We start from the raw sequence: 25,768 nt of genomic DNA, 5'->3' as shown, positions 1-25,768 counted from the left end.
TTGGTTCACTGACCACCCAGAGCCAGACCCTGGGGTTCTGGTCATGAACCTTCCCTCCGTGAACATGCTTGAGAGTTGGAAAATCAAAGGTTATGAGGGAAGATTTGTATCCTATGTAAGTTTAGCTCAACATGAACGTTATGGTATTTTGGGGTCTATTAATATCAGTAACCTTACAGCACTTGTGACCAGCCCATACCTCTGTGTCCTGGCGTGTGGCAGAAAGTCCTTGGGGGTGAGGACAGACACGCCACTGGACACACAAATGGCTGGCAGGATGCCCTAGCTCTCGGGGCCTGGGAGGGGTCCCGCAGCTGCCCCCAGGGGTCAGCTCAGCTCTGTGGTTGGCATGCTGCCCGAGCTCACCTGCATTGCAGCCTGGGGCCAGCAGGCCTGCTCATAACCCCCTTGGTCCTCATCGCATGTTGGAGATGAGGACGCTGAGGCACAGGGAGGGCCGCGGGCCGTGTTCCACGCGCCGACCCTCAGGCCGGTTTCTGAGGTTGCCCTGCCTCCTGAGGGTGTGAAAGACGCTGTGAGGGGCACCTTGGTGCAGGGAGGGGGGTTGGGGTGGGGTAACTCTAGGAGTCACCGCTGCATTGCATGCGAAGTTCTAACGCATCTCCAGACATGAAAGTTGTATTTTCTGTGTTGTTTACTCTTGTCACTCGTGTGGTAACATGAGTGTGAGCTGAGTGTGGTGGAACGTGGCCGTGAGTGGCTGGTCCTATTTTCCAGGACGAGGCTGCAGCTCTATCGGACGCAGAACATGGGCTGGGGCGTGCGGTCCCTGCAGGACATCCCACTGGGCACCTTTGTTTGCGAGTAAGTGAGGGCCCGGTCAGCCCAGGGCTGCTGCTGTCATGGGGGAGGGTGCAGCCGTCGGGGAGGGACTAGGAGTGCACACCGGCCAGTGTGGTGCCCCCAGGCTCACCGGGGAGGGGCTGCCTGGGCCTGGCTTGCGTTCTCGCTGCGGGCAGCCCCCACCCACCTCTGCGTTTCTGCCTGCACTTTCTCACCAGCTCATAGCTTATTTCAGAAGATCCGTCAGCACTTTGTGACGTGTAGGGGATGATCATTTTGGATCCCTGGGCAGATAGAGGGTATCTGTGTCATCATTTTCTGGGACCCGGATGAAGTCCCTGTTCAGTCACAGGCAGAATTCTCAGTCATGTGGGCTCCATCAGGGCCCCTGTGCCCTGCGTCTGGGTCCTGGGTGACATGCACCTGTCATGTTTTCGTCTGCCTCTGCCCCCGCAGGTATGTCGGGGAGCTCATCTCTGACTCGGAAGCTGACGTGCGTGAGGAAGATTCTTACCTCTTTGACCTTGACAACAAGGTAATGCGTCCTGAGGGGTTGGGCGTAGAGCTGAAGGGACTGTGCTGCGTGGAGGGGCCTGCTGGCGGGGCCCGGGCTGGTAAGGAGGCTCACCCGCCAGACTGGCGCTGGGTCCCTGATCCCAGAGGTCCTGAGCTTGCCCAGCGAGCCTCGTGTGAGAGTGTGGGACCTCGGACACGTCTCTCCAGCCTCTGAGCCCCACCTTCCTTCTCAGCGAGGGTTAGGGCCACCAAGAGGCTCGGGGGCCATGTGCACGGGGGCGAGCCTTCGTGTGGAGTGAGGGTCACACTTGGGAACAGGGTGGGTGCGTCTCTCTGTGACCCTGGTGCCCTCCCAGGTGCGGGTAGAAGAGCTGGACCCTGGCTTCGTCCGCTCCGGGCCCTGGTTTCCAGGGCAGTTTCTGAGCCATCACAGGCTGCCCTGTCCTGCCTTGTCCTGGCTCCCAGGGTTGCTCCTTAATTCATAAATTGCTGACTTCAGACCTTCTAAGAACTCGCCGTCGCTGCCAGTGGGAGGGAGTTCAGGTGGAGGCGGGGAAACAAGTACTGTGTCCCCCGCAGCAGCCGCGAGACCCCTGAACAGCCACCTGTAGGTCGGGTGAAGCCAGGCACTCACCTTCCCGTGCCTGCCACTCTTGGCTGTGTCTTCAGAGCGCCCTGCTCATCGCCTGACCCCGCCCTGCCCCTGCAGCCACACCCTAAGGGGTCAGCATTAGTGAGACAAGTGTCTGGAAGAGGAGCCTGTGTTCCTGGAGGTTGCAGCCTGGGGCGCGGCTCTAGCCCAGGGCCGTGGGCAGCCACCCGACCGGCCTGCTCGGCCTGCTCGTTTGTGCGCGTGCGTGCGTGCATGCGTGTGTGCGTGTGTGTGGCGCTGCAGCCGGGCTGGGTTTCCTGCCCACCCGCATCTGCTGAGCAGTCTGCCTCTTACTGGTTTGCAGCAGTTCTTTCCATGTTCTGGATCAGTGCTCTTTCCTGACGTTTGACTTGCAGATATCTTCCCTCTGTGGCTTACTTCCTGACGATGTCTTTTAATGAACAGAAGTTCTTATTTTTATTATCCTCCAACTTGGCAGTCTTTTTATGTATACAGGTGGGTTTCAAGATAAGTTTTTCTAAAACCTAGGTCACAAAGATACACATTTATATTATTTCCCAGATTGCTTTTTTGCTGAAGGGGGTCAAGCTTTATGTTTTTCCCTGTATTGACATCTGTGTGACTGAGCACCATTTGTTGAAAAGATTGTCCTTTCCCCACCCCTCAGCAGTGCAGATTTTGTCATAAATCAGGTGTCCACGAGAGCTTGGATTGCCCTCTGTCTGCTGACGGCCTTGGGCAGCCTGTACTGTATTGATTATCCTAGTTTACCTCTGCTTACCTTGGGGTTCTTGGGAGTGTCTGCTCTTCTTGGTCTCTCGAAGTTCCCATATAAGTTTTAAAATCAGCTTGACAAGTTCCACAAAACTCCTGTAGGGATTTGATTGCATAGCATTGAACTTGTGAGCCAGATTAGATCATGGCATCGAACCTGTAAACCTCATTAGGGATCATAGTATTGACCCGTGAACCAGGTTAGGGCCATAGCAATGACCTGTGAACCAGGTTAGGGTCAGAGCATTGACCTGTAAACCACTATAGGGGCAGAGCTTTGAACCTGTGAATCCATTTAGGGTCAGAGCATTGACCTGTGAACCCAGTTAGGGTCAGAGCATTGACAGATGAACCAGGTTAGGGTCAGAGCATTGAACCTGTGAATCCAGTTAGGGTCAGAGCATTGACAGATGAACCAGGTTAGGGTCAGAGCATTGAACCTGTGAATCCAGTTAGGGTCAGAGCATTGACCTGTGAACCAGTTAGGGTCAGAGCATTGAACCTGTGAATCCAGTTAGGGTCAGAGCATTGACAGATGAACCAGGTTAGAGTCAGAGCATTGAACCTGTGAATCCAGTTAGGGTCAGAGCATTGACCTGTGAACCAGTTAGGGTCAGAGCACTGATCTGTTAACCAGGATAGGGTCAGAGCATTGACTTGTGAACCAGTTAGGGTCAGAGCATTGACCTGTGAATCCAGTTAGGGTCAGAGTATTGACAGATGAACCAGGTCAGGGTCAGAGCATTGAACCTGTGAACCCAGTTAGGGTCAGAGCATTGACCTGTGAACCAGGTTAGGGTCAGAGCTTTGAACCTGTAAATCTAGTTAGGGTCAGAGCATTGACCTGTGAACCAGTTAGGGTCAGAGCACTGACCTGTGAACCAGGATAGGGGCAGAGCTTTGAACCTGTGAATCCATTTAGGGTCAGAGCACTGACCTGTGAATCCGGTTAGGGTCATAGCGTTGACCTGTGATGGTTTGCTGGGCCATCCGCTCCTTCCCGTTGGGAGTGGTGACCCAGATCGCCGTGTGGGGCTGTGTGCTGACCTGCGGGTGGACCCACTGGTTCTGGCTTTTATGGCCAGGAGTTCACCTGCAGTGGATTTTCAGACTTGACTTCTGTGGATGTGAGTCTTTGTTTCAGTTAATTCTTGGGGGTGGAATTACTGCCGTCTGGTGAGGGTTCACTTACTGACTTTAGAAGAAACGGCAAACAGTTTCCGGAGGGCTTGTTCCCCCACACACTCGCCAGCAGCAAAGGGCAGCTCAGACACTAATTCTGATGCCCCATGATGGCGGCGTCTTTTTTTTTTTTTTTTTTTTTTTTTTTTAGTGATTTTTATTGGAGTATAGTTGCTTTACCATGTTGTGTTTCTGCTGTACAGCAAAGTGAATCAGCTATACATATCCATATATCCCCTTTTTTTGGATTTCCTTCCCATTTAGGTCACCACAGAGCATTGAGTAGAGCTCCCTGTGCTATACAGTAGGTTCTCATTAGTTATCTATCTTATACATAGTAGTGTATATATGTCAATCCCAATCTCCCAATTCATCCCACCCTCCCTTCCCCACCTTGGGGTCCACATGTTTGTTCTCTACATCTGTGTCTCTATTTCTGCTTTGCAAATAAGTTCATCTGTACCATTTTTCTAGATTCCACATATAAGCAGTACTATATGATATTTGTTTTCCTGACCTACTGCACTCTGTATGAGTCTTTAGGTCCATCCACATCTCTGCAAATGACACTATTTCGTTCCTTTTTATGGCTGAGTAATAGTCCACTGTATGTACCACATCTTCACTATATGGCAGCGTCTTTTCATGGCTTAGTGGCTTCCTTACATCATCGTTTGTGGAGAAGTTTTAAAAATTAAAAAAAAAAAATTATTGCGGGTTGTTCCATCGGGCCGCTTGTCGTAAGAGCTCTTCACAAGCCCTGAATGGTACCCTTTGTCCAACGTGTGTTGTGAGTATTTCCCTCCTGCCTTTCCTTCCTCTTCACAGAACAGAAAACGTTTTAAATTGTTTAGTGCTTTATGTGTCCTAAGAAATCTTTGCTGCAAGGTTGTGAAGATTTTCTCCTTTCTCTAGAATTTTTATATTTTAGCAAAATTACATTTAGATCTAAGATCTGTTTCAAGAACTTTTGTGTATGGTGTGTTTTTTTCACTTAACATATTTTTTTTTGGTGAGATCACTTAAGTTCTATTCTCTTAGCAAATTTCGGCTGTACAAAAGTGTCATCAACTGTAGTCACCATGTTATACATTTGATCCTCAGACCTTTTCCATTTTATAAATTTACTGTCTCCCTGTTTCCCCCACTCCTCACCCCCTGGCAACCACTATTCTACTCAGTTTCCATGAAAGTTTTTGCCTTAAAAAAAAAAGTAAGATGCCACATAAAGTGACACCATGCCGTCTTTGTCATTTGCTGGCTTATCTCAGATGATGCCCTTGAGGTTCATCCATATTGTCCCAAATGGCAGGATTTCCTTTTTTTTTTTTTTTTAAGGCTGAATAGTGTTCCACTGTGTGTGTGTGTGCCACATTTTCTTATCCATTAATGGACACTTGGTTATTTCCATATCTTGGCTGTTGTGAATAGTGCTGCAGTGGACATGGGGGAGCAGATGTCTCTTCAAGGTTGTGGTTTTGTTTCCTTCATAAATATCCTGGAGTGGGATTGCTGGATCACATGGTAGTTCTGTTTGCACCTTCTTGAGGAAGCTCCATCCACACTGTTGTCCACAGTGGCCGCACCAATTTACCTTCCCCCCAGCAGTGCACCGAGGGCTCCCTTTTCTCCACACCCTCGCCAGTGCTTCTTGTCTTTTTGATGACGGTCATTCTGACAGGTGTGAGGTGATTAATCATTGTGGTTTTGATGTGCATTTCTCTGATGATTAGTGATGTTGAGCATCTTTTCATGTACCTGTTGGCCATCTGTGTGTCTTCTTTGGAAAGATGATTATTCAGTTCCTCTGCCCATTTTTTAAATTGGCTTTTTTTTTTTTTTTGCTACTGAGTTGTGTGAGTTCTTTATATAGTTTGGATAATAACCCCTTATCAGACACATGGTTTGCAAATATCTTCTCCCATTCGGTATCTGCCTTTTTTTTTTTTTTTTTTTTTGCCTCACCTCTCGGCTTGCAGGATCTTAGTTCCCCGACCAGGGAGTGAACCTGGGCCTATGGCAGTGAAAGCACTGAGCCCTAACCCGTGGACCACCAGGGAACACCTGGTACCTGCTTTTTCATTTTGTTGATGGTTTCCTTTGCTGTGCAGAAGCTTTTTAGTTCAATGTAGTCCACTTGTTTACTTTTGCTTTTGTTGTCTTTGCTTTTGGTGTCAAATCCAAAAAATCATTCAAGACCAATATCAAAGGGCTTCCCACCTCTGTTTTCTTCTAGAAGTCTTACGGTTTCAGGTCTCACGTTTTGCATTGATTTTTGTTTTTGGTGTAAGATAGGGGTTGAGGTTCCCTTTTGTCCATGTGAATGTAAAGTCTCTACTTGCACCATTGAAAGTAGGTCTGTCTGGACTGTGTTTTGTTCCTTTGATTTATTTGCCAGTCTGTAACCTGCATCACTGTCCTGATCACAGGCGCACCTCGGAGATGCTGCGGGTTCGGTTCCAGAGCAGCAACATAGTGCATATCACAGTAGAGCGTATTACAGTACACACTTTTTTTTTTTTTTTTTTTTTGGTCCCAGTGCATCTAAAAGTCATGTTTATACTATAGGCTATTAAGTGTACAATAACATTGTCTTAAAAAATAATGTAGATACATTAGTCAAAGGATGCTTTATTGCTAAAAAATGCTAACCATCATCTGAACCTTCAGCGGGTCATAGTAGTAATATCAAGGGTCACTGACCACAGATACCGTAACAAATACAGTAGTACTGAAAACGTTTAAAATACTACGAGAATTATCAGAATGTGACGGAGACAGGAAGTAAGCAGATACTGTTGGAAGAATGGAGCCCGCAGACCCACTGGACGTGGTGTCTGCAAAGTTCAGCAAACCAAGGTGCGCCGGTAAGGCCGTGAGACTAAACCCTGAAACCAGGTCACGTTGTGCTCAGACCCTGTGTTTCCTCCAAAAGCCGTTTCACCTTTTCTGTGTCCTTTGCGTTTCCCTGTAGGTTCTGGAATCAGGGCATCAGTATGGGATGCCGCGGCCAGAGCCCTGCTGGGGTTGCCTCCCGTTTGTTGCTGAGTTTAGGGCATCGGCGTTTGCAGTGTTAGGTCTCCTCCTGGCCCCTGGTGTCGCCTCCAGGTCTCCGCAGAGCTTGCAGGCTTTCAGGGTGTAGATCTTACACATGTTCCCTTAAGTTTATTCCCAAGTATTCCATGCTCTTATGCTTTCGTAAACAATGTTGCTGTTTACTTCGCTTTCTAATTGTTGCTAGGATATGGAAATAGTTGGTTTTTTGTATATCGACTTTGCTAAATCCACTTATTAATTCCAGTAGCTTTTTTGCCGATCCTCTAGGATTTTCTGTGTACATAACTGTGTCGTGTGAGTGAAGACAGCTCTCCTTCTTCCTTGCCCGTCTAAGTCTGTGCTGAGAGCTTGGCTGGGGTCTCAGCAGTGGGAGGGGACATCCTTGCCCGTCTCTGTCAAGGGAAAAGCATTCATTCTTTGACCACTAAGTGTGATGTGAGCTTTTTGTAGATGCCCTCGTAGAAGTGTTCTGGTGCTGATTTGTTTACTGAGGCCTAATTTATATGCAGGAAATTCACCCATTTATGTGTCCAACTCTGTTAGTTTTGACAGGTGCCTCCTTGTTCCTGCCCCATCAGTGATCTCAGGGTCCTCTGCTCAGGGTCACTCAGGCCGTCCAGGCATGGTACGGCTGCGTCTTTTCTGGACCTTGGACCTCGGACCTCGGAGTCCTCGGGCTCACATGCTGGTTGTCAGAACGCAGTTCTTGGCTGCAGGACTGAGGTCCAGCCAGGGCTCTGTCTGCTCCCAGGGGCCCCAAGCACACAGCCCCGTTCTTGAAGGCCAGCAGGAGAACCATGCACGGTGTGACGTGATCGCGGGAGTGGCTTTCGTGAGAAGCAAGTCACAGGTTGCCCAGGGGGTGGGGCTCTGTGAGCGAGCGAGGCTGGGGTCTTCTTCCAGTTCTGCACTGGGGTGAGCACCACTGCACCGAGATATGCAGACCAGCTCGGGGACACCCGGCCCCTCTGTCCCTGCCGTTTGCCTTTTCCAGAATGTCGTACGGGTGGTTTCCCACGGCACGTGGCCTCTGGGTCTGGCCCTCTCCCTGGTGGAGGGAACCTCTGGGGGCTCATCTGCGGCGTCACGTGTTTGTGTTGGTTGGGTCATCACTGCTCCATCGTGTGGACGCCCCTCAGGCTGCTCCTCCATCCACAGCAGACACACTTGGGCTGTTTCCAGGTGTTGGCGGTTAGCGCAGCTTTCGAGAGCATTCATGTCAGGCTTTGGGTGGATGTGTCCTCATCCCCTGGGGCCACATGGTGGTGACTGGCAGCTTCATGGGAGGCTCGGCCGTGTCCCGGGCACACGTGTCCCAAGCGTCTGGAGAGTCCTGGCAGGAGGGCAGGTCCAGTGTTGGCTGCTCCTTCGTGGTGGGGAACAGGGTCCTGGTGTTGGACCATTTCAGTGCTCTTGTAAATGGCATTTTTTCCCCTGATTTAGTTGCTTGATACTAGAAATATTTATTCTTTTTAACTCTGTGACCTGTTAAACTCACTGACTAGATGTAGCATTTATTTGTGAGTTCTCTTCTCAGTGGACACGATCGTGTCATCAGCAGACAGTCCCCTCCCGGCCGGGCCGCTGTGCCTGCCTTGGTGGAGGAAGCTTCCAGAACCCAGGCTCCCATGGGTGCTGGTGCTCAGAGCTCTGTCCCTAGTCCACCAAGAGTGACCTGGATTGACGTTAGGCTGTGTTCAGTGTTTTTCTGCATCTGTTGAAATGCCCCCACAATCTCTCTTGTACTTATTGTAGTAACATGGTGGATAAGCTGATTTTATGGGCCATTGTTGGGCCATCATTACTGGTTTGTAATCTCATGCCTGCTTGAACATGGGGCGTTGTGCTGCCGGTGGTCGGCCTGCACTGGCCCATAGGCTGGCCTGCGTGTGTCCCCAGAGCCTGCCCCCGACCATCTGGCACCACTAGCATCTGTGCCCTGTGGGTCTGTGTCTAGTGTCTGGGGGTTTCTTGCTTATTTTCATTCTGTTTGCCCATTGCCCCTTGTTCCTGATTAGTTTTTGTTTGGGTTCCAAACTCTGTATTTGCAAACCTGCCTGAAGAAAATGCATTGAGGCTTCGGAGCCCTCATCTGGAATCACTTGGTCCATTTGTGGGAACGAGGGTGGTTCGGGGCTGAGCTGCAGCCGCCAGCCTCTCCGAGTCTAGCCCAGCCTCCCCTGCAGTGACCCTTGCCCTGGGGTGCAGCCCTCAGGGTCCCACCTGCAGCAAGGAAGGTTCGCAGGGCCCTAGACCCCCGGCCTCGTGCCCACTGTGCAGCACAGCTAGGAACGCCAGCCGCTGAGCTCAACCCCTGTGGAGGAGCCTTCCCGGAGCGTCCACTCCTTCACGAGGTGTTTTCTTTGTTGCTTTTTCTGAAATGCTCTGTCAGGCTGTCTCGAGTCTCCGCAGACCAGGCAGCTTGCCTGACCACAGGTCAACACCCTGATTCTCACCAACATCCTTTGACAGATGGGGCACGTGCGGACGCCGTCTGGGGAGGGGCGGAGGGGGCGTTCCTGGGGGCCCTGAGGGGGCCCCACACAGGTCTCTCCACGCTCCCCGCTTACCTGTCTGGGAGGAGCTTTCTGTCTCCAGACTGCTCTGGCTGGTGCTTCTGTAAAAACACTGCAGATTCCAAGCCCGTTTCTTAATTATCAGAGTCTAAGACATGGAGTTACCCTGTCTGATTGCTGTGCTTGTCTCTCGGCTCCTCCCCTGAGCAGCTCCTGGACCCCTGCCAGCCCCCGGGCCCCATAGGGACATCCCTCCAGTGGCCACCCTCTCTCTTCCCATTGCTGCGACCGCTGCCTTTGACCCCTGGCCTTTCCGTCTCTTCAGCCCCGCACACCGGGCTGTGCCCCTGGGAGGGTCCTGGCAACCCGAGTGCCGCTGACTCTGGGCCCTCAGCCCCGGCCCCCAGCCGTGTGAGTCTCCTGCTTGCTCTGGTCCACTCCTCCTGGGCCCAAGCAGGTAGCCCTCTTCAGTCTTGCCTCATGGGTCATTCATTCTGGGCATGTAAAAAGCCATGGATGCAGCGCGTTCCCCAGCCGTTCCAGCTCAGGCCTGTGTGTCCCCGAGTGCTGGCGTGTCAGAGTGCCCATACCCACTGGGCCATCTGGCCATGCCTCGCTCCCCCACCCACCATTTGAGGTATCAGGGAACTTTCCGGCTCTGCCTTCCAGGTGTTTACTGGGTCTGATCACCTGTCCTCATGCTGCTGAGTCTGTCCCTCTCCTTGCTGTTCTGGAACCTTCCAAACACCTGCTCTGTCCCCATCTCCTCCCGCTTCAAGCCTCTGCTCGAGTCCCGTGGTTGACCTGGGCGCCCTCACGCCCTTAGCGTCTCAGAGTCACCATGTGGGTGGCATGTGGGTGGCTCGTGTGGGCGTGGGGCTCCCTCCCCACAGTATTTTTGCCTCAGAACCAGGTGTGGGTGGTTTCTGGATCAGAGAAGCTTTAAAAAAGCAGCACATACATCTGAAAGGACACATCTTAAAGACCCGAGAAAGGCCGTTTGTTGCAGGAGGGACGCAGTGTTCTCATAGAGGGAATTCTTGGGACCAGGCCAAGCGGTGGTCAGGTCTTCAGGATGGGTGGCCCCCACTTGGTGCAGGCCAGTGACCAAGGGCTCAGGACATAACTTGTGGGAAGTGTGGGCGGTGTGGCGGGGGCCTAGGGCCAGGGACCAGTGGGAAGAACCCCCACTTGTCCCCCAGGAAGCCTTGGTGTCCCTGAGGGGCCACCTGTGGGTCCTGCAGGCTCTGGGTGGGGTCTCCACGCGGGACCCTTACAGGGGCTCCCCTTAGGGACCCAGGGGGGAGGGGGTGTCCGGGCCGCTTTGTGCCCCTGGGTGGTAGAGGCGGCGTCCGCAGGGCCCTTCGCTGCTTGGGGTCCAGCCCAGGGCCTCCTTCCTTCATCACACGGGAACCTGCTTCTCACCCGCCCCTTTCTGCTGCTGCTTTAGTCTCTTGTTCAGCTTAGGAATAAAGAAAAGAGAAAAAGTGAAAACGTGTTTCACTTCCTCCAGGATTTCTTACTCTTGCCTTTATGGATAAAGACACAGAAAAGGGGAGAAAATCAGTGTAGTTGAGGCCCATCCCTGGCCCCCCTGGTCCCTGGCGTGAGGGTCAGACCGCAGTGGCCGATGGCACGGCGGCGCTCCGGGGGGTCTGCTTGCTGCTCACTCGGGTTCGGTTCTGGGTGGGTGTCCTCGCCGTGTGGCCCCTCTGACTTTGGGTCCATCTTGCGCTCTGGATCTTTCCAGAGAAAACTCTTTCTCAGGGCTCGGATGGTTAGACCAGGCCACTTTCTCACGGTCACCTCAGCCCCTTCTGCCCTGTGTTGTTACCACGGCAGCAATGCCAGAGGCACGGTTGGGACCCCGGTCCTGGGGCTCCTCTCTGCCCTGAAGGGTCTGTGGTTTTCTGAGTGCCTTCGTGAGCGACCTGGCAGCTTCCCTCCCGCTGCCCCTCAGCCCCTCAGCCCCCAAGCAGCTCTGCCCCTGTGACCCCTGCCCCTGTGACCCCTGCCCCTGTGACCCCCTGCCTCTCTGCCCCCGTCCCTCTGTCCCCCGTCCCCGTGTCCCTCTGCCCAGTGCCCCCTGCGTCTCCCACTCCTGCTAAGTTGTACTCCTGCCCCTCCATCATCAGGTCCCTGGGGAGTTGTGCTGCCCAGTGGTCCTTACAGGACCATGTGGCCCCTTAGCCACCCCACGTGGTTCCCATAACGCTGTCCTCCTCTGTCCGGCTGCTGACAGCATCAGAGCGTCGGATGGGACGGTGCCGGCCACATAGATTATCCATGTTTGCGCTCGTTTTCACCCCCCGAGTTGAAGCCCCAGGAGGGAGGGGGAGGAGAGGGTGGCGTCTGCTGGGTGGCAGTGGCGGTGCCCACGCCTGCCCTCCTGGGACGCTCAGTGCGTGTCTCCCCCAGGACGGAGAGCTGTACTGCATTGATGCGCGTTTCTATGGCAACGTCAGCCGCTTCATCAACCACCACTGCGAGCCCAACCTGGTGCCCGTGCGCGTCTTCATGTCCCATCAGGACCTGCGCTTCCCCAGGATCGCCTTCTTCAGCACCCGCCTGATAGAGGCCGGGGAGCAGCTGGGGTAGGTGCCCGCCAGGCGCACGCGCTACCTGCCCCAGACTGGACGGCTCGGGTGGGGCTAGGTGGGCCCGGCTCCCGGGAGGTGCTGGTGGGCCCGGACCCCCGCCCAGCTCTGCTCTCCCCCCAGGTTTGACTACGGGGAGCGCTTCTGGGACATCAAAGGCAAGCTGTTCAGCTGCCGCTGTGGCTCCCCCAAGTGCCGGCACTCCAGCGCCGCCCTGGCCCAGCGGCAGGCCGGCGCCCAGGCCGCGCAGGAGGACGGGCTGCCCGACACCAGCTCCTCCCCCGCCGACCCGCTCTGAGAGCCGCGGCCCGGGCGCCCAAGCGGATGCCGTTCACGCTGCGGTTCGGGGAGAAAAGGAGAAGCTCCACGACGACGTCTGCGGCCCCAGCCTGGTGCCGGCGGGACCGGGCTGCGCGGTGGGCGCTCTGGGACTCTGCACTGGTGTCGCCCGTGAGTTTCTGATGGTGATTTTGTCGTTTCCACGTTTCTCGTTTCCCCTCTGCTCACCGTCGTTCCCGTCCCACCGCTGGGCTTGTGGGCAGTGTCCTGTCGACCCAGACCCCTCCGTGTGGCCCCGCCAAAGCCACCGTCACCCACCCGCGGCCCGAGGGGCTGGTGCCGGCTCCTGGGGCCGCGCAGACCCTGTCCCCACCGCTCCTGAGAGGTCAGGGCCGAGCCGCCGCTGACCTTGGAGAAAACGTGGGTTTGCTTTTTAAAGAAATCCTATATCTAGTCCTATATACCAGACCTCGAACGCGTTTCTTTTCGAGGAAGCGGTCTGGGGGTGCAGGAAGGCCACGGCCCACGGAGGAGCCACACCTGCCCTGCGAGTGCCGCGAGGCCGGCACCTTCTGTTGATTTCTAAGCCACACGCTCTGATGATGAATAAACTGATTTATTTTCTACCATTATTGGACATTAGGACAAACAAAAAATAAAAAACAGAAAACACAGACAACGGTGCTGATTCTGGTGTGGTTTCTACTCACCATGTGAAAATAAACTATCAACTGTATAAAGAGAACAAAGTGATTTTAGAATAAAATGCAGGAGAAAACTTTTTTTAAAATGTTAGTCTTGTAGTGTGAATAAATTTGCCATCACCTTTTGTGTGATGGCCTGCCAGGTCATATACTTTTTTTTGGCATATACTTTTTTAAATACTGTAATTAGTGCAGTAACAGTGGGTTTTTTTGTGCGACTCTTCTAAAACATTCATAATGCAGTCATGTTTATTTTTTCTGTTAAAATGTTTTTGACAGTTCTAAGAGCAGTCTTTTGGCTCAGACCATTTCTTGTTCTGTTTTCAATGAAATCAATAAAAAAAAAAAAAAGAAGTACTTTAAATGAGGTTTCATCATGGTATCATGTTTCAACTGGTTTCTGCAAAACACCCGTGTTTCCCATGGGATGCGGTGCTCGTGGGGTCCCACACGGCCCCGGGGACCAGTGGGCAGGCCCAGCCCTGTGCCGAGTCTGAGAAGGTGGACCTGACACCCCCGCTCATCCCTGCGGAGAGGACGCGGCCCGCCCCTCCCCAGGCAGCCTGTGCGTGCGTGTGCCTGTGTGTGTGCCTGTGCGTGTGCGTGGGGGGCGCGTCTGTGTGTGCCAAGCTCTCTGGAGGCTGACGGAGGTCTGGAATCAGATCTGTGTCTGGACGTGGTGAGGCTGGGCCCTCTCCTCCTGCCAGAACCTCCAGTCCCAAAACTCATCGGGAGCCTCTGAACACAAGAAGCAGCTTGAATGCTCTATTTTTTATACACAGACGTCATTCAGTTAGACATTTTCAGACATTTATCCAGAACCTGCATTTTGCAAACAGCGCAAACAGGGCACCTTCCCTGTGGACGCGGATAAGGCCCGATGTGTGGAGCCAGGAGCCTGAGCTGTGACCGGTGCGCCCGAAGAGCCCTTTCTTCCCGGAGCACTTGGGCTGGGTCCTCAGGGCTCGCTGCCTTTCTCTTCTGAGGGCAGCAGGACCACAGGAGGGGCTGTGCTGGCGGGGAGGGCCCACCTGCAGCTGGTTTTCAGGCCCTGAGACCTGCCAGCCCTGTGTGCCTTCCACTAGCTCAGCCCTCGGGCTCCAAGCCCAGGGGACTGCAGGGGACGAAGGGCCTTGTGTGTTGGCGGTCCACCTGTTATGTGCTGGGCCAGTGCTGGTGTCCAAACAGCTGTCTGTTGAATCAAGACAGTCTAGGTGCAAACCTTTAGGGTGCTGGGGAGGTCTGTGGGATGAGGGGCCCCCACGAGGTGCCGTCTTGGCAGTGGGTGCTGGGCTGCTTCCTTTGTCAGCCTGTCCTGGGGGCTGTGTGGTGCCCCTCAGCACTGGCAAGATGCTCCCCCACCAATCCTGCTGGCAGGCCTGGGGGATAGGCCTGGGTCTCTGCTCCATGGGATGCTGACTGCAGATACGAGGCTCTGGAGGGCTGGCCGGTGGGTGGGAGGCAGGCCAGGGAACTCCCACCCACGGTGGCGGGGCACACGTGGCTGGAGTGTGAGGGTCTCACCCGGCTGCGCTTACTCCTCAAAGGCAAACCTGTCACCGCCTCCCGCCTGCCTGGGGGTGTCCCCCGCCCCGCCAACTTTGGACAGTGGGCCCCTCCCACCCACTCTTCCCTGACAGCTGCATCCGTTTCCATGGGGCCGGAAAGAAGAATTTTGAGCGTCATCTTTTTCTACTTGTGCGATTACCCTCTTAGAGAAGAGACCAAAGGGCACTGCAGAGCCACATTTTGGAATCTGTCGCCAAAACCCCATTCCTAAGACGTGCGCTGATTTCTGCCTTTTCGAAGAGGGTGAATTTCCCCACGTCCAGCACTGAGCACTGTCGGACTTCTTTTTGTAATGTCTAGAGGAAAAATGATCAATGTGCTACTTCACACTTGTTTGGTTACTGATAAACACGAATGTCTGTCTTATTTATTACAGGTGGGGCTTTCCTCCTGTGTGAATTGCCTTGTAAAATTTTATTGTGTTGTTCATATTTCTCTTATTGATTTGTATGGGCTCTTTGTATATTGTAGCCTTTTACCCATGCTGAACCTAAATTTTTATGTGGTAAAATCTGTCTTGTGATTTCTGATTTTGTACTGTATTTAGAAAGACCTCCACCTCCAAATTATAAAAATATTCTCCAGTACAATTTCCTAGTATTTGATTTGCAAGTTTAGCTCTTGAATCCAGGTGGAATTTATTTGGTATATAGTTTGAAATAATAAATATAAGATTTTTAAATTGAGGAATAGTTTATATACCGTGAGATGGGTGGCTCTTTTGCGTACAACTCAGTAAGTTTTGACCAGTGCCTTTGCCTGTGTAACCCATTCCTTATCGAGACACAGACTCTTCCCATCCCCCGGGAAATCTCTTCCCGTCCTTCCCAGCTGGTCCCTGCCTCTGAGACGCATTCCCTGTTCTAAACCTCATGTATGCAGGACATGTAGGTTACTCCTTCTGCCCAGTATCTCTTGCTTAGCTGTTTTTTTGTTCACATTTCATAAAGCGCCGGTTCATCCATCCTTTTTATTGCTGAGGAGCATTCCACAGTAGGAATGTACCAAATTTGTTTATCCATTCTCCTGGGCATGCACATATGTGTTGTTTCCAGTTTGGAGCTATTATTAATAAAGCTGCTGCAAGCATCCTTGTACCAGTCTGTTTGTCTCAGGTAAATTCCTAGAAATGGACTTGCTGGGTCAGGTTGGTCTTTTTTTTTTTTTTGCTGTACGCGGGCCTCTCACTGTTGTGGCCTTTCCCGTTGCGGAGCACAGGCTCCGGATGCGCAGGCTCAGCGGCCATGGCTCACGGGCCCAGCCACTCCTCAGCATGTGGGATCCTCCTGGACCGGGGCACGAACCTGTGTCCCCTGCATCGGCAGGTGGACTCTCAACCACTGCGCCACCAGGGAAGCCCGAATGTTGGTCTTTTTAATCTGCCTGTCCTGGTGGCATCTCACTGTGGTTTTGATTTGCATCCCTTGGTGACTTGTGCTGGGCACCTTTTAGAAACTTGTTGTCCACCTGTGTGTCTTCCTTTGCCAAGTGCCTGTTAAGTCTTTTGTGCGTTTTTTGTTTTGTTTTGTTTTGTTTTGCGGTACGCGGGCCTCTCACTGTTGTGGCCTCTCCCGTTGTGGAGCACAGGCTCCGGACGTGCAGGCTCAGCGGCCATGGCTCACGGGCCTAGCTGCTCCACGGCATGTGGGATCTTCCCGGACCGCGGCACGAACCCATGTCCCCTGCATCGGCAGGCGGACTCTCAACCACTGCGCCACCAGGGAAGCCCTTGTGCGTTTTTTAATTGGCCTATCTTTCCGTTAATGAGTGTAGGAGTTCTTTATATGTTCTAGTGCACGTACATCCTTTGTCACATAGAAGTACTTAAATATTTTCTCTCATCTGTAACCTTTCGTTCATTTTCTTAGGAACAGTTTAAAATTGTGAGCACGTCCAGTTTACATTTTTTCCTCCTTGATTAGTATTCTCTCTATCATCAAGTGTCTTTGCCTACCCCAATGCTGAGAAGATATTCTCTTGCTTCTAAAGCATGATAGTTTTAGGTTTAATATTTTGGCATATGACCCATCTTAAACTAATTTTCATCAGTAGAGTGAGGTAGATAGAGATAAATATTTGTTTTTTCCGATGTGGGTATCTATTTGTTTCAGCTTCAGCTGTTGATTTTTTTGAGAAGATTTCCTTCTCCCGTTGAGTTGTGTTGGCTCCTTTGTAGACCATTACCTGCTGTGTGCATCTTTATTTCCGGGCTCTTCTTTTCCATAGATCTGTTGGCCTATCTTTATGCCAGCATCATACTGTCTTTATTACTGTAGCTTCATTTTAAATATTAGAATCACGTGTAGTGTAAGGCCTCCAACTTTGTTCTTATTCCTGAAGATGATTACAGTTGTCCCTCAATGTCCTCGGGACCTTGGTTGCAGGGCCCCCTGTGGATACCAAAAATCCATAGACACTCAGGTCCCTTATGGCCCTCCATATCTACGATGTGGAACCTGCGTGCACGAGGGCTGACTGTATTTCACTCTCTTGGCTCTTTCTTTTTTTTTTTTTTTTTTTTGCGGTATGCGGGCCTCTCACTGTTGTGGCCTCTCCCGTTGTGGAGCACAGGCTCTGGACGCGCAGGCTCAGCGGCCATGGCTCATGGGCCCAGCCGCTCCACAGCATGTGGGATCCTCCCGGACTGGGGCACGAACCCGTGTCCCCTGCATCGGCAGGCGGACTCTCAACCACTGCGCCACCAGGGAAGCCCTTGGCTCTTTCTATTTTTATATAAATTTTAGAATCGACATATCAATTCCTACAAGAAAGACTGATGGGGGTTTTTAAGCTTTAAAAATCATCTTTATCGAGATAAAATTTACGTATCATAAAATGCACCCATTTTGTTTCATGTGTTTTGGCAAATGTCTATACTCATGTAGCCACTGCCACAATCAAGACATAATGACCGTCTTCATTACCCCAGAATCCCCTGGTGCCCCTTTGTGGTCCACCCTGCCTTCCCCGGGAGATACTGATCTACCCTTGACACTATAGATGAACATCTCCTGTTCTAGAATTTTCTATAGTTGGAATCACACAGCATACTCCATTGTATCTGGCTTCTTTGGCTTAACATAAACTTTTTAAATTTTGAAACAATCTCAAATTTACAGAAAACTGCAAGCACAGTACAGGCAACTTTTCTCTCTAAATCATTGGGGAACAAATTGCCGCCTTGATACTCCATCATCCCTGCAAACAAGGCTGTTCTCCTGCATGACTGGATGCACCACCAGCTCCAGGGCGACATTGCTCTGACCTGGCACTGACCCTCAAGTCCCAGGCAGCTCCTGCCCTTGGAGCAGGCGGGCCCGGTTCAGCCTGCTGTTCTGTGTGGTTATCGTGTCTTTCGTTGTTTTTGTCTGGAACAGGCCTGTCTGCCTGGTTTTCATGGCCTCGGCACCTGAAGATGACCGTCGGTTTTCTTGTAGAACGTCCTCAATTTGTGTTTCCTCACGATCAGGTCCAGGGCTGCATCTTTGGCAGGAACATCGCAGAAGTGGTGCTGTGTCCTCCTGCGTCCTATCAGGTGGCCCACAAGTTGGGTTTGGTCCATTTATTGATAATGCAGACTTGAACCATTTGATTGAGATTCGGCCACCTTTCCCACCAGCTTCGGTTTTCTCGTTGCAGGAAACAGATCCCATCCTTTTCATTTCCGGTTACCTGTGGGAGCACGGACTCGTGACTTCCTACTTCGTCCAGCGGGTTATAGTCTGTTACTCTCATTATTCAGGTGCTGAAAATGTCAGAGGTTGGACTGGTGGCACCTTCTTGAGATTGCTTCTTTTGCTCACCGAGCACATCTTACTTTATGGCACAAGACGTCCCGGGCTTGGTACCCTGCCTGCCCCCGTCCTGGAGCAGCTGGGTTTTCTGAAATTTAAATCCACCGTTTTGCTAGTTTCTGCCCATCTTGTTTGTTCTTTGCTCCTTTTCCCCGTCCTCTGCCGTCGCTTGTGTTGAGTGTGTTTGTCTAACCCGTCGTTCCTACTGCGTTGGCTTATTAGCTCTGCCCTTTTTGTTTTCGTGTTTTAGTAACTGCCATAGGATTTACATTCTGCATCTTCAGCTGACCAGTCTGCTCTGCCGAGGTGCTAACCATGTTACAGCTGATGTAAGAACTTCACAACAGAACAATCCCATTTCCCCAGTGGTCATACATTTTAGTCCCTATAGTTTATACCCCAAGTCGTTGTGATTGTTTTTGCTTTATTTAGCCAATTATTCTTCTTCTTCTTAATTTGTACCTTGTCTACTCATTTTCTCACTGGTTTCTTTTTTTGTATTCAGTAACAGCTTTATTGAAATATAAGCACATACCATACAATCCCATATCCTTTTACAGCTTACCGTTCGGTGTTTTTTTAGCATGTTCACAATTACATACAACCATCATCACAATCAAATTTAACGTTGTTGTGACCCCAGGAAGAACCCTGGGCCCATTAGCAGCCATTTCTCCCCTAGTCCCCCCTCCCCCCAGCCCCAGACAACCGCTAATCTACTTTCTGTCTATGAAGATTTGCCTATTCTAGACATTTCATATAATACTGTGGTCTTCTGTGGCTTTTTCCACTGAGCATCGTGTCTTTGAGGTTCATCCGTGTTGTACCATGTGCTGGTCCTTCCTTTTTCTGGCCAAATGATAAACATTCTGTTATGTGGATGGGTTGTCCGTTGATGTGGATCATTCCCACTCTTTGGCTCTTATGAGTAAAGCTACTGTACGCATTCATGTATTTGTTGTGTAGATGTCTCTTGGATATATACCTAGGATTGAAAATGCTGGGTCATGTGGAAACTCTCGTTTAACCTTTAAAAGAACTGCCAAGCTGTTATCCAAAACCACTTTACAGTCCTCACCAGTAGTGTGTGAAGGTTTTGATTTTTCCACATCCTCATCAACACTTGTTATCTGTAGTTTTTATTTGAACCGTCCCAGTGGGTGTGAAGTGGTACCTCACTGTGGTTTTGGTTTGCATTTCCCTGATGACTAGTGATGTCAAGCATTTTTCAGCGTTCTTATTATTGATCATTTGTATGTCTTCTTTGGAGAAACACGTATTCATATCCTTTGCCCAGTTTTAAGTAGAGTTCTCTTTTTATTATTGAGTGGTAAGAGTTTTTTTTAAAAAAATATATCCCAGATAGTGATCACTTGTCAGATATGTGATTTACAAGTATTTTCTCCCATTCGTTAGGTTGTCTTTTCACTTTTTTTTTTTTTTTTTTTTTTTTTGCGGTACGCGGGCCTCTCACTGTTGTGGCCTCTCCCGTTGCGGAGCACAGGCTCCGGATGCGCAGGCCCAGCGGCCATGGCTCACAGGCCCAGCCGCTCCGCGGCATGTGGGATCTTCCCGGACCGGGACACGAACCCGTGTCCCCTGCATCGGCAGGCGGACTCTCAACCACTGCGCCACCAGGGAAGCCCTCTTTTCACTTTTTTGATGGTGTCTTTTGAAGCACAAAAGATTTTAATTTTTTTAAATTAATTAATTAATTAATTAATTATTTTGGGCTGTGTTGGGTCTTCATTTCTGTGCGAGGGCTTTCCCTAGTTGTGGCGAGCAGGGGCCACTCTTCATCGTGGTATGCGGGCCTCTCACTGTCGCGGCCTTTCTTGTTGCGGAGCACAGGCTCCAGACGCGCAGGCTCAGTAGTTGTGGCTCACGGGCCTAGTTGCTCCGCGGCATGTGGGATCTTCCCAGACCAGGGCTCGAACCCGTATCCCCTGCATTGGCAGACAGATTCTCAACCACTGTGCCACCAGGGAAGCCCCAAAGATTTTAATTTTGATGAAGTACAGTTTACCCATTTTTTTCTTTTGATACTTGTTCTTTTGGTGCCATATTTAAGAAACTGTTGCCTAATCCAAGATCACAAAGATTTATACCTTGGTTTCCTTCTAAGAGTTTTGTAGTTTTAGCTCTTACTATTTATGTCTTAGCTACAATTTAGTCTTTGACACATTTTGAGTTAATTTTTGTATAGGTGTGAGGTAGGGGTCCCACCTCATCATTCTGCAGGTGGACCTTCAGTTTTTCCAGCATTGTTTTTTTTTGCTTTTTGTAAAATAAATTTATTTATATATTTATTTTTGGCTGCGTTGGGTCTTTGTTGCTTGGCTTGGGCTTTCTTTAGTTGTGGCAAGCAGGGGCTACTCTTTGTTGTGGTGCATGGGCGTCTCGTTGTGGTGGCTTCTTTTGTTGCAGAGCACGGGCTCTAGGTGTGTGGGCTTCAGTAGTTGTGGCGCGCTGGCTTTAGTAGTTGTGTCCCACGGGCTCTAGAGCACAGGCTCAGTAGTTGTGGCGCATGGGCTTAGTTGCTCCGCGGCATGTGGGATCTTCCCAGATCAGGGCTCGAACCTGTGTCCCCTGCATTGGCAGGCAGATTCTCAACCACTGCGCCACCAGGGAAGCCCTCAGCACTGTTTGTTAAAGAGACTATTCTTCCCCCGTGGAATGGTCTTGGCACCCTTGTCAAGGATCAATTGGCCGTAGATATTGGGTTAATTCCTGGACTCTAAATTCTATCCCACTGATCTATATGTCTGTTCTTGTGCCAATATCATACTGGTTTAATGAGTATAGTTTTGTAGTGAGCTTTGAAATGGAGAAGTGTGAGTACTCCAGTTTTTTTCTTCTTTTGAAAGATTTTTTTTGGCTATTCTAGGTCCTTTGAGTTTCCATGTGAACTTTAGGACCAGTTTTTTGTATCAGTTTCTACAAAGAAGCCAACTGTGATTCTGACAGGAATTGTGTTTAATCTGGCCAATTATCTTCTAAAAAATAGACTTTTTAAAGAATATTTTTAGATTTACAGAAAAATCGAGAAGATAGTGCAGAAGATTTCCAAATACCCTGACCCAGTATCCCCTACTCTTAACATCTTATTAGCATATGGTATATTTGTTATTACTAATTAATTATTTAATATTGATACATTGTTATGGACTAACGTCCATAGTTTATTCAGATTTCCTTAAATTTTACCTAAGGTCTTTTTTATTTCCAGGATTCCTTCCATGCTATCACATTGTGTTTAGTTGTCAGGTCTCCTTCGGCTCCTCTTGGTTCTGGCAGTTTTACTTGTTCCTGATGAACTTGACAGTTTAGAGGAGTACTGGTCAAGTGTTTGTTAGGATGTCCCACTACTGGAATCCGTCTAATGTTTTTCTTATGATGGGACTGATGTTATGGGCTATTGGGAGGAAGAGCACAGAGATAAGGTGCCATGTTTGTCCTGTCACAGAAAAATAACCCTGTCAACATGATTTATGACTTGATGTGGGCCGTGATCACTTCCCTGAGGTGTGCTTGTCAGATTTCTGCCACTCTTTCCTCCCTTTCCATCCTGCTTCCTAGAAGGAGGGCTCTAGGCCCTGCCACACCTGAGGTCTGGGGTTAGGTCCCCTCTCCTTTTGGGATAGAGTATCTACATAAATTATTTGGAATTCCTCTGCACTTGAGATTTGTCTCTTCTGGCTCATTTATTAATTTATTTCCGTCATTTTTATCAATATGGGCTCATGGGTATTCATTTTATATTTTGGGTGTTTATTTATGTATTATCTGCTCAAACTGTTGCAGCTTTGGCCATTAGGAGCTCTTCATGTGGCTGCTGTTTACCACTGACACCCTCATCAATGCGGGTTGTGTTTGTGTGTGCCTCCGAGCACTTCCTTACTTTCTGGCACTGTGAGATGCTTCAGGCTCATTTTGTTTATTTTCTGCCTGAGTCCTAGACTTAGCCACTTCTCCATGGAGCCCTGATTCCTTTCATTGGGGGATGGTGTTAGAAACCAAGATCTGGGTGCTGGGGTGCTTGTTGCTACTGGGGTGTCTTTTCTGAAAGGCCCTCTCAGTTGACAGGGGAAAGAAATATATGTATGTACATATACACAAATCTACAAATGTTTCTGTATGTACCTATCTGTGTCTACATTAGGATAAATGTAAATTCACACTGATGTCTCCAAATGTAATTCCTTACAACATGGATCATCATAGCCTCCTGTCATTGCTTATCTGTAAGCTCTTGCTCCAGCCGTGAGAAACCCAGCTCTCTCCACCGTCTGTTTACTTAGTTGTTCAGTTCCAGGATACATGCAAAGCTGTATCAGAGTCGTTAACCAGTTCCCTATGGGAAACAACCTTATTGACCAGAGACACTGTTCATGTGCAGCTACATTGGCTTTACTCTTATGGACCCACTCATTTCCAAGGTTACGTAGGTTAGCCCCTTCCCCCACCCCTTCAGTGAGGTTGTCTCATACATTGTAATAGATTATCTTGTCACTGTCAGCATTCCTTCCTGGGGTCTTATGGCCTCATAAGTGACTTTTTTTTTTCCATCGGCATGCATTAAGATTCATTTTTATGCTGTAAAATCAAGAAGTTCAGTTGTCTTTTAAAGAAGTTAAAGAATGAGAGAAAAGGTATTTTACATTTATATACATTTACAATTTCTGGTGCTCTTCATTTCTTTTTGTAGATCGAAATTTCCAACTACTGTCATTTTCTTTAGCCTGAAAGAACTTAAATAAAAATTTTTAGCACAGATCTTTCTAGCAAAGAATTGTCTCATCTTTTGTTTGTTCAAAAGTATCTTCATTTCACCTTTCACCTTCGTTTCAGCACTTTCAAGATGCAATCCCATTGCCTTCTGGACTGCTTTCTTTCTGATGAAAAATCAGTGGTTGTTCTGCAGTGTCACATCTTCTATTAAGCCCATCCAGTGAATTTTTCATTTTAGAGATCATGATTTTCCGTTATAGACATGCCATTTGGTTCTTTTATGGCTTCAATATCTCTTTTGAGATTCACTATCTGTTATCATTATATTCATGTTTTCCCTTAACTCTTTGAACATACTTATAATGGCTGTTTTCAATCTCTGTATGTTAATTCTGTCATAGGTGGTTTTGTTTCTGTTGACTGATCTTTCTCCTAGTTATGTCACCTTTCTACACTTCTTTTCATGTCTGATCAGTTTTAATTGGATGCTGGACAGTATGAATCTTGCGTTAAGTGTCTGGATTTTGTTTTCTTTCTCTGGAGAGTACTGGGTTTTGTTCTGGCAAGTAATTACTTTACTTTTGGATCAAGCTGATCATCTCAAGTCTTTTCTTTTAAAGCTTTTTTGGGGGAAGGTCTAAAGTAGCCTTTACTCTAGGACAAGTTTGACTCTACACATCTTATGATGTGGCCTTTCTGGGCCTCTGCTAAATTGCCAGAGTGTTCATCAAGGTTTTCTACTCTGCTTGTTAGGACTCGGATGACCCCTTGTCCTGTGTGAGTGTGGCATTTGTTCAGGTCACAGCTGCTCAGCACCCCTCCCGCCCCCATTCTGTGGGCTCTTACTGTGCACACGCACGGGTTCTGTTCAGCCAGAGACTCCAGGGCACTCCCGTATGGATTTCTGGAGCTCTTTCTCTGTTCAGTCCTTCATCTCTGGTGTCTGCCCCTCAAATTCCACCACCTTTGCTTCCCTGAACTCTGACCTCTGTCTTGTAATCTCGACAGGAGGACTTTGCTCTGCTTGGTGTCCTCACCTTTGTGCTACGATTGGAACATTGTCCCCTTCGGACAGGCCAGGGTGAGTGTGAACGAGTGTGCTTTGTGTTTTTCTTTTTCCAGGAATCTTTTTCCTGCACTTCCCGTTGTCTAATGTCTGAAAATGGTTTCATATATATATTTGCCCATTTTTACAGTTTTTATGACAGGGTTGTTATCTAGTACCTGCTACTTCATTGTGGACAGAAGCAAAAGAATAATAGAACTTTATTTTCTTCCAACTTGAAAGCCAATTATTCTAATACCATTTATTGACAAATCTTTCCTTTCCCACAAACCTTAAATCTCGTCCACTACATTTAGGTATACACACACACACTCCGTTTTATTCTGTTATACTATTCTAGTGCTTTATTCTGTTCCTCTATGTATTCTATTTCCTTATGATTTTATGTTTTTAAATTTAAAACGTCAATTGTAAATACAATACAGAAAGGAAAAAAGTTAAAACTCCACTCACTTCCAGTGTCTTCCTTAGATTAATCACTGTTTCATGAATATTCTCACAAACATTTTATGTAAAAAAATACATCGATAAAAGAATAATACGTAATATTTTTAAAGCTCTTACTGTTTTTTAACAAACATAGTGCTTACCATGTCCAGGTACTGTTCTAAAGTGCTTTTTGTACATGATCATTTAATTCTCATGAAAATTCTATATGGAGGGGGCTGTCCCCACCTTAATGGATGATAAAAAGGACACTAAGGACCTTGTGCAAGGTCATACAGCTCCAAGTGGCAGAGCCATGGTTGGGACCCCAGGCAGCGCGATTCAGAGTCCATACCCCCCAGTGCTGTTTCCTCATTCTCATAAATATTCCCATTGGGTCCATAAAGCTTCTAAGCCTTTGTTTGCCCACCTAAAATCCTATCTTATTGCAAGTTCATTCATGATTATCTGTGTCTTTCTCTGTGAGGCAACTTTACATGTCCTTTGTTTAGTTTCAGTGGAATTGTTAATCTTTTTATTATTGATCAGAAAGGGCTCTTTGGAAATAAAGAAAATTCATCCCTTGCCTTATGCATTGACAATATTTTCTAAATGTGTTTATTTACTTTGTTTATGATGGGTTATTTAAAAATATATATCAGCTTCTGGGTTCTTTTTTACTTCTGCCTTTGTAGAATTTCAAATTCTTCTGTAATCCAATTTGGCAACCTTTTCTGTTAAGCTGGTCGTTTTCAGCCTGTGGCCGTGCAGTGTTGTCGGCAAGGTGTCCCAGGTGACTTCACTGTCAACCGCATGGAGCTTCCGGCCTTGGTGTCTCTACACTTTAAGATTAAAAACCCTTTTTGCTGTCCTGTAATTTGACTTTGTATTCCCATCAATATGTCTAGAATTTCTTTTCAGGGTTGTATAGACTACACAATTTGATTTTTGTCCATTTTTATGTTGTTGGGACTGTTCTTTTATTTTTCTCTATTTGTCCTCATCGTTTTATTTGTTCGTACTTCCAGATTAGCTTTTGTTACAAATTTGTCAATTTCCTTCCACTCATCTTTTAAAAAATCCCAGTTCTCCCGGGGAAAATGTCTAGAAACCGATGGATCCCCAGGTCTGAAGCTCAGG

General features: G+C 48.9%; 1 protein-coding gene across 7 annotated transcripts in view; it reads left to right on the top strand.

Moving 5' to 3' along the window:
* Positions 1-12,357, top strand: part of EHMT1 (euchromatic histone lysine methyltransferase 1) — a gene marked incomplete at both ends in the record, with an annotated part of 142,504 nt that extends 130,147 nt beyond the window's left edge. For all 7 annotated transcript variants that reach the window (XM_079705663.1, XM_079705662.1, XM_079705661.1 and 4 more), the window contains 4 exons: positions 739-825; positions 1,261-1,339; positions 11,881-12,056; positions 12,183-12,357. In XM_079705663.1, coding sequence (XP_079561789.1) covers positions 739-825; positions 1,261-1,339; positions 11,881-12,056; positions 12,183-12,357 — 517 coding nt within the window. The remainder of the gene's footprint in view (positions 1-738; positions 826-1,260; positions 1,340-11,880; positions 12,057-12,182) is intronic.
* Between the last annotated feature and the right edge of the window lie 13,411 nt (positions 12,358-25,768).

The sequence above is a fragment of the Hyperoodon ampullatus genome (genome assembly GCF_949752795.1).
Source record: "Hyperoodon ampullatus genome assembly, chromosome: 6".
Taxonomy (NCBI): Eukaryota; Metazoa; Chordata; class Mammalia; order Artiodactyla; family Ziphiidae; genus Hyperoodon; species Hyperoodon ampullatus.
The sequence above is the reverse complement of the archived record's forward strand: the minus strand, read 5'-3'. Positions and strand labels throughout refer to the sequence as shown.